Here is a 14,574-nt window from a genome sequence, read left to right on the forward strand (position 1 = left end):
GTACCCCGCCTTTCGCCCGTAGTCAGCTGGGATAGGCTCCAGCTTGCCTGCGACCCTGTAGAAGGATAAAGCGGCTAGAGATAATGTGATGTGTGATGTGATGTGTCCGGTCCCTGTACAAACGGAGCAGGAGTCTGGTTTGCATTGCCGGCAGTAAGTCAGACCTGTTCCCAGTGCATGTTGGACTCCAGCAGGGCTGCCCTTTGTCACCGGTTCTGTTCATAATTTTTATGGACAGAATTTCTAGGCGCAGCCAGGGGCTGGAAGGAATCCTGTTTTGGAACCACAGGATTTCATCTCTGCTTTTTGCGGATGATGTTGTCCTGTTGGCTTCTTCAAACCAGGACCTTCAGCATGAACTGGGGTGATTTGCAGTGAAGTGTGAAGCGGCTGGGATGAGAATCAGCACCTCCAAGTCCGAGGCCATGGTTCTCGACCAGAAAAGGGTGGCTTGCCTTCTCCAGGTTGGTGGAGAAGTCCTGCCTCAAGTGGAGGAGTTTAAGTATCTCGGGATCTTATTCACGAGTGAGGGAAGGATAGAGTGTGAGATCGACAGGCGGATCGGTGCAGCCTCTGCAGTGATGCGGTTGCTTTACCGGTCCGTCGTGGTGAAGAAGGAGCTGAGCCAAAAGGCGAAGCTCTCGATTTACCGGTCGATCTACGTTCCAACTCTCACCTATGGTCATGAGCTTTGGGTAATGACCGAAAGAACAAGATCATGGATACAAGCGGCCAAAATGAGTTTCCTTCGCAGGGTGGCTGGGTGCTCCCTTAGAGATAGGGTGAGAAGCACAGTCACTCAGGAAGAGCTCGGAGTAGAGCCGCTGCTCCCCCACATCGAGAGGAATCAGCTGAGGTGGCTTGGGCATCTCTTTCGGATGCCTCCTGGACGCCTCCCTGGGGAGGTGTTCCAGGCATGTCCCCCCGGGAGGAGGCCCCGGGGAAGACCCAGGACACGCTGGAGGGACTATGTCTCTCGGCTGGCCTGGGAACGCCTTGGTGTTCTCCCCGAGGAGCTGGCTGAGGTGTCTGGGGAAAGGGAAGTTTGGGCTTCCATGCTCAGACTGCTGCCTCCGCGACCCGGCCCCGGATAAAGCGGATGAAGACGACGAGAATTATTATTATCGCATTTTTCACAAATTGTTCCTGTCACTTCTCCGGTTTGCTTACATTCTAAGTAGAAATAATTTTGTCGGATGTTTTGTTTAGAGTTTTTATTTATCGATTTTGCAAAAAATAAAAATAAAAATGCTCCATTTCTCAAAATCCAGTGAATGTGGATAGAATAAAACAGTTATCCCACTCAATCTTGTCGTACATGTCTTATAGCCAACTTGGTGCTACACGCCTCGTTAGCTATCAGCTCATGTACGACTCGATTTTGCGGAATAACTGTTAAATATCCTTTGAGTTACAGCGCTTTTTGAAATATCTGGGTTTGTGCAAGAAGAAAAGTCTTGTGCTCTCTTGAATCACTAGCTAGAGCTTTAGGCATGTAGGAAAAAACACACAGATGTACATGACTGTCAAAACTGTTTATTGGTATGTTGTGCAGAGCTACATGCTATTTAGAATAAACACAGACTCGCTGTTCTTATTTTCCTGGAAGGTTAATGTTGGATTGCTTTATACTGTATCTTAGTTTAAAAATGTATTGTGCAATATTAATTTTGAACAGATTTCCATTGCATCTGCAGGCAACACTGGACAAGAGGCAGGAATCCAACCTGGATGGGACATTAGTCCATGACAGCATATTTACAGTGTAATGTAATGTAACATAATGTCTCCTGAAAGGTAAGTAAAATAAACCTATTTTTTATTAAATTGCTTCAGAATTCATTTTATGAGCTTTACAGAAAATTCAGCAAATAAGACTCGATGTCAGGAATCAAAAACACAGAAATCAAACCAAAATTAATTTGAGTAATTCCAGTCCTGAAACAAGAGAAGGACAGACACTGGCCATCCCTTATCAAAATGAAGTATACTTCAAATTCATTTTATTAACTGTAGTTAAGTAAAGTTAAAGTATATTTCCTTAAGTATACTTTTGTGTACCAAATATACTGATATCAATGTACTTGTAAGTAAACTAATCTAATACTTCTTGGGACTAAATTGGCCCACTTTTAGTTTATAAAAAATATACTTTAAGTCTAAGAGAAGTAAACTCTGAGTATACAACTAGTTTTTGTACTGCAAGTATACCACAAGTAAACCTGTATACTAATAGTTTACTAGTTCTATACTTATAGTCCACTCTTTAGTTTACAAATGTGTACTTCATAGTCTCATCTCATTATCTCTAGCCGCTTTATCCTGTTCTACAGGGTAGCAGGCGAGCTGGAGCCTATCCCAGCTGACTACGGGTGAAAGGCAGGGTACACCCTGGACAAGTCGCCAGGTCATCACAGGGCTGACACATAGACACAGACAACCATTCACACTCACATTCACACCTACAGTCAATTTGGAGTCACCAGTTAGCCTAACCTGCATGTCTTTGTACTGTGGGGGAAACCGGAGCACCCGGAGGAAACCCATGCGGACACAGGGAGAACATGCAAACTCTGCACAGAAAGGCTCTCGCCGGCCGCGGGGCTCGAACCCGGACCTTCTTGCTGTGAGGCGACAGCGCTAACCACTACACCACCGTGCCACCCCGTACTTCATAGTATACTGGAAATATACTATGAGTTTACTTGTTTTATACTTCTAGTCCACTTTTTAGTTTACTAAAGTATACTTTGTAGTATACTGGAAATATACTATTGTTTTACTCATTACACACTTCTAGTCCACTTTTTAGTTTATAAAAGTATACTTTATAGCATATTGGAAATATACTATTAGTTACTGGTTATATACGTCTAGTCCACTTTTTAGTTTTGAAGTATACTGCAATTACCCTTCTAGATATATTATTAGTTTTCTAGCCCTAACCCTTACCTCATGCACACTACCAGTAGACAACTTAAGTGTTTTGTACTTTAAGTTACAATGAAGTTATAAAGGTAAGAATTCACAAAATAACAACAGATACTCAGGATTAAGAACATATTCATTTTCTTTAAAAATCAAAATTTAAAGGAACATTGTATTAAATGCCAAAGTATAAAAACATGGCAATGACAACTGAAATTGACATCCAAGCTCTAAAGAAAAGAAAAAAATAATAATAATTATCCCACTCAGGAGAAATAAATTAAAAAAAAGACCTTACATGGAACCACAGACATACCTAAGAGTCAACAATGCTGAAGCACAACTACAGGACAAGTCCACTTAAACATAAAGCACAAATATTTTAATATTTTATTACACTTTTGTTCAGTATATCTTGATCAAAAGCTTAAGTATAAGCTTAATATACTTAGACTTTTCTATATACTTTTCAGTATAAGCCAAGCATACTTATGTATAACTTTATTAAGTATATCTCTGATAAAAAAACAAAAAGTAAACTGAAAGCATACTCTCTTATTTTTACTTCAGAAGAAGTCTACTAAAAGCACACTTGAATAAACTTCTTTTTTGTAAAGGATGTGTTGTGTTGTACAGTTGTTATTTATGTTTTTTAAGAAACCACAGAGCTGACCTTTTCTTCTCAGCATGTAGTCCTGTACACTTTTACTTAGGTGACATAATGCATGCTGGATACATTCTTCTACTTCTATTCATGTTCTATAGCACAAGTTTATACCAAATGAGTCATTCACAATCCTCAGTATACCACTGAGGAAGAATATATGAGCACCTTCAACATTCCCCACATACATGTATGCACATAACACATCTTGCTTAGAAGCCTGACCCACCCATAGAACTGTCCACTGAGCCTTTTATTTGTTTTATCAACCCTATTTGAGCAGAGACAGCAACTGTAACCTGATCTTGTGCAAAATTATTAATAATTATAACAATGTCATAAGAATGAAGTGGTAGGAAAAGTTACTACCACAAACACAGTTTTAATTTTAACCATTTATGACCGGATTATGCATCACCTCATACAAATCTTTACATACTATCAGTCATGAAACCACATACTCTATAGTAGGATGGTGTGCTTTTTTTGACTGAAGTGGTCGCAAACCTTGACAATATTCATGTCAGATGATTTCCACATCAGGAGTCAGACCAACATTATGCATAAATGGGTGGCACAGTGGTGTAATGGTTAGCACTGTTGCCTCACAGCAAGAAGTTTCCAGGATCGAACCACGGCCGATGGGGGCTTTTCTGTGTGGAGTTTGCATGTTCTCCCCATGTCTGCATGGGTTTCCTCTAGGTGCTCTGGTTTCCTCCAAAGACATGCAGATTAGGTAAAAATACCCAGCTACTGGGTTTGCACAAGCCAGTGTATGCTTAGTGCTAGTCCCAAGCCTGGAAAGATTGGGGAGGGTTACGTTAGGAAGGGCAGCCAGTGTAAAAAAATCTATGCCAAAGGGGTTGAAAATCAACTGGGGCTTTGCCCTGTATTCTTTCCCTGCCACAATGTGATCTACCTGACAAATCAAATAAATTAAAATGTCAACCCTGTTGTCATTTGTCAGTTCTGTTGTAAGGGTATACACAATAAAAGGTTGATAGATTGGCATATTTTTCCCTGTTTCTGCTATTTCTACATTGGATTGTTTATTAATGACACCGAATGTTGTTGGAACATGGTGAAATGCAAGCCTTCTGTTTTAAATGCAAAACCTGAGTGTTGTCATTTATATTTGAGGTCAATGAATTTTTTTCCTATGAAGCTTTATTGTAACAATATAAGCAATGTCCCCCGGTGATGTCAGAGTGGTACACATCTGTTCACTTCCCACAGGAATAACAAGAGAACAACAGAAACCAACAAATTAGCTCAGAATCACGAAGCACATAAGTACTTCAATATAAACATATTTAATGTGTTCCAGCATGGATTTTTTTTTTCTTGAAGAAAGATAATCTATGTCAGGCATACTTAATCATAAACTCATTCATCATCTATACTGCTTATCCACTGTGAGTCATGGGTGAGATGGAAATCCCAATTGGCTAAGAGGGAGGGTACACCCTGGACTAACACAGGGCTAACACAGAGAGACAGTCACACTCATGTCGATGGGCAATTTAGAGCAATCTAAATTGGAGAATCCATGGCCTAATGGAGTTTAATAGGTGAAAAAAAAGAAGAAGAAGAAGCAGCTTTGGGACCAAAAGTTCGCCAGTTCGATTCCCTGGACCAGCAGGAATGGCTGAAGTGCCTTGAGCAAGGTACCTAACCCCCAACTGCTCCCCAGGCTGCTCTAGGTATGTTGTACATTGCTCTGGATAAGAGCGTCTGCTAAATGCCTGTAATGTAATGTAGATCAGCATAAGGAGAACATTCAAACTCCACACAGAAAGCCTCCCAGTTGACCACCAGGCTCGAATGCAGAGCCTGCTTGCTGTGAGGAAACAGTGCTAATCACTGCACCATGTCACCCTAATCATCAACTACAGATTAAAACATAATGTCATAAACTATGATTTAATTAATAATCATGATACACTGTGCATATTAAGCTAGATGCAAAGTAGTACCAGGACGGCATGGTGGTGTAGTGGTTAGCACTGTCGCTTCACAGCAAGAAGGTCCTGGGTTCGAGCCCAGTGGTCGACGGGGGCCTTTCTGTGTGGAGTTTGCATGTTGTCTTCATGGGTTTCCTCCAGGTGCTCCGGTTTCTCCCACAGTCCAAAGACGTGGAGGTTAGGTTAACTGGTGGCTCTAAATTGACTGTAGGTGTGAATGTGAGTGTGACTGGTTGTTTGTGTCTATGTGCCAGCCCTGTGATGACCTGGTGACTTATCCAGGGTGTATCTCGCCTCTCACCCATAGTCAGCTGGGATAGGCTCCAGCTTGCCTGCGACCCTGCATAGGATAAGCGGTTATGGGTAATGGACGGATGGATAATACAAGACATGAGCCAACAAACATCTGAATCTGGAATAATCTGCGCAGGTGCTTTGAACTCTCCAATATGAATATACTCTTCCTGTCCTGGAAGCCCCGCTCCCTTCCCCCATCTCATGTGCTCTGTTTCTGTCAAGGTTAATGGTAGAACATTTTGACCTGGCGACTTGTCCAGGGTGTACCCCGCCTCTCGCCCATAGTCAGCTGGGATAGGTCCAGCTTGCCCGCGACCCTGTACAGGATAAACGGCAACAGATAATGGATGGATGGAAAGTAGTACAAAAAAAAAGGCGGGAGGCAAAACAAAATAAACAAATGTGTTAGGTTTCTCAGAGAGGGTCACAAAATATATGTGCCATGATACAAAATTTGGTGGCACAGTGACGCCTCACAGCAAGAAGGTTCTGGGTTCGAGCCTCGTGGCCGACAGGGGCCTTTCTGTGTGGAGTTTGTATGTTCTCCCCGTGTTTGCGTGGGTTTCCTCCGGGTGCTCCAGTTTCCCCCACAGTCCAAAGACATGCAGATTCGGTACAACGGGGCCACTGTAATTGGCGCAAGCTGTAGTGGTTTCCCAACCATAATATTTATATATATACATACATTCTGGGGTCAACTGTGCAGGAAAATGGGGGCTGCGATAGTGAGGTGAGAAAGAGAGTGCAGGCAGGGTGGAGCGGTTGGAGAAGGATTTTGGGAGTCATTTGTGATAGGAAAGTCCCAGCAAAAGTGAAAGGTAAGCTGTATAAGACAGTAGTGAGACCAGATGTGATATATGGATTGGAGACCGTACCCTTAACAAAGAGACAGGAGGCAAAGTTGGAGGTGGCGGAGTTGAGGATGTTAAGGTTTGCGATGGGAGGTTGGACAGGATAAGGAACGAGCACATCAGAGGGACAGCACATGTGGAGAGCTTGGGAATTAAGCTAAGAGAGATAAGACTGAGGTGGCACGGTGGTGTAGTGGTTAGCGCTGTCGCCTCACAGCAAGAAGGTCCGGGTTCGAGCCCCGTTGCCGGCGAGGGCCTTTCTGTGCGGAGTTTGCATGTTCTCCCCGTGTCCGCGTGGGTTTCCTCCGGGTGCTCCGGTTTCCCCCACAGTCCAAAGACATGCAGGTTAGGTTAACTGGTGACTCTAAATTGACCATAGGTGTGAGTGTGAATGGTTGTCTGTGTCTATGTGTCGGCCCTGTGATGACCTGGCGACTTGTCCAGGGTGTACCCCGCCTTTCGCCCGTAGTCAGCTGGGATAGGATCCAGCTTGCCTGTAGCACAGGACAAAGCAGCTAGAGATAATGAGATGAGACTGAGATGGTATGGGCACATCCTGAGAAGAGATGCAGAGCATGTTGAAAGGAGAATGTTGAGGATGGAGCTGCCAGGCAAACGAAAACGAGGAAGGCCAAAGAGGAGATACATGGATGTGGTGAGAGAGGACGTGAAAGTGGCAGAAGGATACTGAAGACCGGGAGCAATGGCAACAAAAGATCCGCTGTGGCGACCCCTAATCGGGAGCAGCCAAAAGAAGATTATATATATATATATATATATATATATATATATATATATATATATATATATAGCCAAAAGTATTTGCTCACCTGCCTTGACTCACATATGAGCTTAAGTGACATCCCATTCCTAATCCATAGGGTTCAATATGACGTCGGTCCACCCTTTGCAGCTAGAACAGCTTCAACTCTTCTGGGAAGGCTGTCCACAAGGTTTAGGAGTGTGTTTATGGGAATTTTTGACCATTCTTCCAGAAGCGCATTTGTGAGGTCACACACTGATGTTGGACGAGAAGGCCTGGCTCTCAGTCTCCGCTCTAATTCATCCCAAAGGTGTTCTATCGGGTTGAGGTCAGGACTCTGTGCAGGCCGGTCAAGTTCATCCACACCAGACTCTGTCATCCATGTCTTTATGGACCTTGCTTTGTGCACTGGTGCACAGTCATGTTGGAAGAGGAAGGGGCCAGCTCCAAACTGTAAAAACAGTCTGCATGCCTAGGGGCTTGATTTTATACACCTGTGGCCATGGAAGTGATTGGAACACCTGATTCCGATAATTTGGATGGGTGAGCAAATACTTTTGGCAATATAGTGTATATTGCTATGGCAAAGCTAATGAAATAAAAAAAAAATCAAAATAAATAACTTTCGCACTTTGTGAATGGTTTAATTAATTGTTGCATTATATTACATTATATCTAATGTGGCGGCACGGTGGTGTAGTGGTTAGCGCTGTTGCCTCACAGCAAGAAGGTCCGGGTTTGAGCCCCGGGGCCGGCGAGGGCCTTTCTGTGTGGAGTTTGCATGTTCTCCCCGTGTCCGCGTGGGTTTCCTCCGGGTACTCCGGTTTCCCCCACAGTCCAAAGACAGGCAGGTTAGGTTAACTGGTGACTCTAAATTGACCGTAGGTGTGAATGTGAGTGTGAATGGTTGTCTGTGTCTATGTGTCAGCCCTGTGATGACCTGGCGACTTGTCCAGGGTGTACCCCGCCTTTCGCCCGTAGTCAGCTGGGATAGGCTCCAGCTTGCCTGCGACCCTGTAGAAGGATAAAGCGGCTAGAGATAATGAGATGAGATGAGATGAGATGAGAGATATCTAATGTGCTGTTCTCGTGCATCCAGGAATCAAGCAGGTCACGTGGGCCGTTGCTATGGAGACCACCTGTCGCGTCGCAAACAAAATGGCGAAAGACGGCACGAAGACGGATTTAGACGGAACTGGAAACGAGTTTCTGACTTACGATGAGTATTTAGACTCTAAGATAACGCCGTTAGACCTTTATTACCTCGAGGTAATTTTAAACGCTTCAGTATTGTTTCATTTTCTTCCTTCACCCAGCTGGTTTATTAACTTCATGTTATAAGTGAATGTTTATTCTTGTTTTCTTCTCAAGCAGAAAAGAGAAAATGGTTTAAAATGAATGCCGTGCTCACACTTAGCACCATACTCTGTCCTCAGTGTGTAAGTGCAGTTATAGTCGGCTCGGATGTAATTGAACTACAGTGGTTATTAATTGAGCAGGTCATTACCCTGGGCTGCCACTAGATGGCGCCACGAAAGTGCTAAACAATTAAATTGGCCCGCGCATAAAAGCAAGTGCGGAAATGGGGCGTATAACCATATATGGTGTCCAAGGTATGACAGTTTAATAGTGTATGAATTTCACTTATATTACATTTAGCAGACGCTCTTATCCAGAGCAACATACAACACACCCAGAGCAGCCTGGGGTTAGGTGCCTTACTCAAGGGCACTTCAGGCATTCCTGCTGGTCCAGGGAATCGAACCAGTGAACTTTTGGTCCCAAAGCTGCGTCTCTAACCATTAGGCCAAGGCTTACATGTGACATACTGTATATAACAAGTATCTACATTCAAATACAGTATATGGAGCAGCCATGGCCTTGGGCCCAAACGGTCGCTGGTTCAGTTCCCTGGACCTGCAGGAAAATCCATGGCTGAGGTACCCTTGATCAAGACACCTAACCCCCAACTGCTCCCCAGGCCCTGTCACTCTGGATAAGAGCGTCTGCTAAATGCCTATAATGTAATATAGTTGCATGATATACACTACCGTTCAAAAGTTTGGGGTCACTTTGAAATGTCCTTATTTTTGAAAGAAAAGCACTGTTCTTTTCAATGAAGATCACTTTAAACTAATCAGAAATACACTCTATACATTGCTAATGTGGTAAATGACTATTCTAGCTGCAAATGTCTGGTTTTTGGTGCAATATCTCCATAGGTGTATAGAGGCCCATTTCCAGCAGCTATCACTCCAGTGTTCTAATGGTACAATGTGTTTGCTCATTGCCTCAGAAGGCTAATGGATGATTAGAAAACTTTTGTACAATCATGTTAGCACAGCTGAAAACAGTTGAGCTCTTTAGAGAAGCTATAAAACTGACCTTCCTTTGAGCAGATTGAGTTTCTGGAGCATCACATTTGTGGGGTCGATTAAATGCTCAAAATGGCCAGAAAAATGTCTTGACTATATTTTCTATTCATTTTACAACTTATGGTGGTAAATAAAAGTGTGACTTTTCATGGAAAACGCAAAATTGTCTGGGTGACCTCAAACTTTTGAACGGTAGTGTATGACAGTTTAATAGTGTATGAATTTTACTTATATTACATTTAGCAGACGCTCTTATCCAGAGCAACATACAACACACCCAGAGCAGCCTGGGGAGCAGTTGGGGGTTAGGTGCCTTACTCAAGGGCACTTCAGCCATTCCTGCTGGTCCAGGGAATCAAACCAGTGAACTTTTGGTCCCGAAGCGGCTTCTCTAACCATTAGGCCAAGGCTTATATGTGACATACTGTATATAGCAAGTATCTACATTCAAATACAGTATATGGAGCAGCCATGGCCTTGGGCCCAAACGGTCGCTGGTTCAATTCCCTGGACCTGTAGGAAAATCCATGGCTGAAGTACCCTTGATCAAGACACCTAACCCCCAACTGCTCCCCAGGCCCTGTCACTCTGGATAAGAGCGTCTGCTAAATGCCTATAATGTAATATAATTGCATGATATATCCACATATGGGCCTGCAGTTCTGTGCAAAAGACTGATGGCCCTTTTCCACTACCCTTTTTCAGCTCGCTTCAGCTCACTTCAGCCCGACACGGCTCGCGTTTCGACTACCAAAAACCAGCACGACTCGGCTCGCTTCAGCCCTGCTCAGCCCCTAAAACTCGCACGGTTTTGGAGTGGGGCTGAAGCGAGCCAAAGCGAGCCGAGTGAGGCTGGGGGCGTGAGCAGACACTCCCCTGTGCACTGATTGGTGAGGAGGAGTGTCCTCACATGCCCACACACGCCCCGCGAGCACGCTGGGATCTGTAAACACCGTAAACCCGGAAGAAGGAGAATTACGAATTACGAGAATTTCTGAAGCCTTATGCGCCTCACCTCATCTATACGCTCTTGCCAGTATCTGTCCGCGTTGTCGGTGACAACAAGCCACAGCACCAAGACCAGCAACACTAACGACTCCATGTCCTCCATGTTTATTGTTTACTCTCCGGGTCGTGAGACTACCGCTTAAAAGCTCACTGATGTCACTGTTTGCGCTGCTTAACGACATCACGTGACGTCCACCCACTTTCGCTAACTCCACCCAATGTGTCCACCCACTTCCAGCCAGCATGGTTCAGCGCGGCTGTAGTCGAAATGCAACTCCAACAGCCCCACTCAGCCCGACTCAGCCCGGCACGGCTCAGCCCGACTCAGCCGCGTTTGTAGTGGAAAAGCGGCATTAGGGTGCTTTTACAGAGTGAAAAAAGTATGGTGATCATGTGTAATATAAAAATATAGGTAGGCTCTAACCAACATCAGTATGTTCCCTGTTTACACTTTTATTATGAGATATTTTATTACACACACTGAATATACTGTAAATTCAGTATGAGCCGTGCAATAAACATTAGCTCATCAGCTGGCGTCAGTACTCAGGTGTTGATAAATAAAATTATGATAAAATATTACTAATTTAATGAATACAGTATAATAAAAAAAGAATGAGTAATATGTGTGAACAATAACACAAACTGGATTATCACTTATTGTAATTGTCGGAAATTTAAACCAAAGCTTAAAATTTGTTTAAGAATAATCAGGATTGCATTGATGCAAGCAATTAATCCTGGGTTTAGTATTATAATAAACTGAGACTAACTCAGATCCTGTTACTCCATTGAATTCCTTAAAAAAGAAAGAGGAAAAAGTATCTATAGTGACCAAGTAATATTATTACTATTTACTTTTTCAGACTGGCAAATCCATAATGGCAGGCAACCAGAATTAATCCCAGATCAAGCTTTTAATCAGAGTGTAAGGTTTTGTTTTGTTTTTTATTGCTGATTTGTTAAGCCCTGTTAAAAAATTGTGTGGTGGAACACAACTCGGATTAAAATAGATCTTAAATCAAACAAATCCACTAATTGTTTAATCTAATGCTTTACACCAGTTCACCCTAAACAAAAGCGTTTATAATCACTGATAACTGGGATCAGAATGTGATATATATTAGAGAACTGCTTTCTCTAACGTCGAAGGTAATGTTCTTTCAATTAGGCATGTTAGCCGGTGGTATCATTCACTGATATAAGTTCACTGCATCAGTGTAGTCTTATATACGGTACTGCATAATGTAACAATATCATTACATTTGTGATATCAGGCAACGACTTAAGTACGTTCCCTTTCTCTGTCATTGTAGCTACTTCATCCAGAATGAAAACAGCAACAACAGTAAACCTAAGCAAGTGTCAGTATTTTGGTTTTTTTTAAAGCAGTTGTGTTGCAGGTACTTCAGCCTGGTATGAATCCTGGGAATGTTCTGCCTGGTTCCCCCCCAAGGACCCAAGTTGGATTTCCAAATAACATTTTTCCATCTGACTGCTTGCTTACTTGGGATTTGTTAATGTGGTGCTCAGGAGATGAGGTTTATAAATAATTCAAACATTAGGTGGAGGAATTGTCCACAATAGTGAACTCATTATGTGTTTTGTTAACTATGATTACCCCAAAGGGACGGTTTCAGACACATGTTAGGGATCATTTTTCATTGGCCAGAGCTCATTTTGGGTTACAGGAATGTGTGTGTGTGTGTGTGTGTGTGTCCTAAACTATATGCTTTCACATATTCTCAGCAGTGACTTTACTGCTGTCATTCCAAGACATACCTTCTTAACTGATGTTAAATTAGTCTTTGGTAAGTCAGTATATTATTGAACAGTTATTCCATGAAATCGAGTCGTACATGAGCTGATAGCCAACAAGGCGCGTAGCACCGAGATGGCTATAAGCCATGTATGATGAGATTGAGTGGAATAATGGTTTTATTCTATCCACATTCACTGGATTTTAAGAAACAGAGTATTTTTTTTTTTTTGCAAATTCGATAAATAAAAAATTTATACAAAACCTCAGACAAAATCATTTCCACTTAGAATGTAAACAAACCAGAGGAATGACAGTAGCAATTTGTGAAAAATGCTATAATAATAATTCTTGAAAAACAAACAAAAAAAGAAGTTCTTACCATGAAATACTCATCATCATCTCATCATCTCTAGCCGCTTTATCCTGTTCTACAGGGTCGCAGGCAAGCTGGAGCCTATCCCAGCTGACTACGGGTGAAAGGCGGGGTACACCCTGGACAAGTCGCCAGGTCATCACAGGGCTGACACATAGACACAGACAACCATTCACACTCACACCTACGGTCAATTTAGAGTCACCAGTTAACCTAACCTGCATGTCTTTGGACTGTGGGGGAAACCGGAGCACCCGGAGGAAACCCACGCGGACACGGGGAGAACATGCAAACTCCGCACAGAAAGGCCCTCGCCGGCCACGGGGCTCAAACCTGGACCTTCTTGCTGTGAGGCGACAGCGCTAACCACTACACCACCGTGCCGCCCTGGTTCAGCAACATGCACCGCCATTTTGTTTTTCTCTACTCATGGTATATGAGCTGATAGCCTGTAGAGTAGCCAATCAGAGCGTGTGATTGCTCATATCCAGTGAATGTGGATCGAATAAAAAGCTTTATACCACAGTGCTGTTAAATTCCCGAATCTGACTGGTCAGAAGGTGCTCTGTAGTTTTCTATATACGTACAGCAGTTCAGATAGTAGATCAGGCTGCAATGCAACTCTTAAGTTTATATTAACGCACTTGTTGTAATATATTATTGTTTTTATAGTAACAACTAATGCAGGGGGTTGTGTGGTGGATGTTCCGAATCTACGGTTAATAGATGCGTATTAAAACATTTTGTTATTTAACAAAGAGAAGCATTGTTTATATGGTGACACTTTCCACGAGGAGACATTCATTTAACATTTATGGAACAGGTCTCCAGCGTCAGCACGTTGTAACAATCAGTGGTGGGTTTCCCAAAAGCCTTTTAACACTAAGAGCATCTTAACTAGGAGAGACAGTGTTCATTGTGCTGCTTGCTCAACCATTTAATGATGATCTTTCTGCTACGATGCTTTTGGGAAACTCGGCACAGTAAGTTCTCCAGCATCCATCTCAAAGCACATGGCAAAAACACAAATCTGAGATGAAGTGGTGTTATTTGCTGAACATGGCTTGGGAATTGTTTTTCAACAGCCAAATGTCTCTTCATCTTAGCAACATTTGTATTATAGAATGACTCTACCCTCACCTTCAAGGGTATGAAAGATATCGCGTGCCGTTTACAGTGAGTCTGCAGCTTGTCACCGTATTTTTTAATTACAAACCAATCGTTCTTTATAATGAGGGTCCATATTTGACTCCAGCACATGCTAAATCAGATCCCAAATTTGCTTGGGAACTAGGAGAGATGGACCTTCCTTTCCGCTAACACGTGGCCTGCTGTACTCACTAGTTCCTTCAGACTTTTAAATGATCACAGAAGGCTTTATGGCTAGAAGAAGTCTCAAAACGTGCCACTTCAAAATGCTTGAAACAATTTTGCTGTCTTTCGATTCAAATTAACAGTTTCCACTTTCTCCCACATCGCTGCTGTTTCCTAACCAGCCAGGCTTTGCCAACTCATTTCCTCATGGCCACATAAAAGCAGTTCTTTTGTTTGACGGCCCAAAGAATCTTCCTCAGTCATGTGGCTATTGC

The 14,574-nt window shown here is 42.9% G+C and overlaps 1 protein-coding gene across 1 annotated transcript in view; it reads left to right on the forward strand.

The window, feature by feature from the left end:
- Positions 1 to 8,625: 8,625 nt before the first annotated feature.
- cfap299 (cilia and flagella associated protein 299) overlaps positions 8,626 to 14,574 on the forward strand; it is a 109,514-nt gene continuing 103,565 nt past the window's right edge. Inside the window, exon 1 of the mRNA XM_060906659.1 lies at positions 8,626 to 8,736. Coding sequence (XP_060762642.1) covers positions 8,626 to 8,736 — 111 coding nt within the window. The remainder of the gene's footprint in view (positions 8,737 to 14,574) is intronic.

The sequence above is a fragment of the Neoarius graeffei genome, chromosome 24 (assembly GCF_027579695.1).
Source record: "Neoarius graeffei isolate fNeoGra1 chromosome 24, fNeoGra1.pri, whole genome shotgun sequence".
NCBI lineage: Eukaryota > Metazoa > Chordata > Actinopteri > Siluriformes > Ariidae > Neoarius > Neoarius graeffei.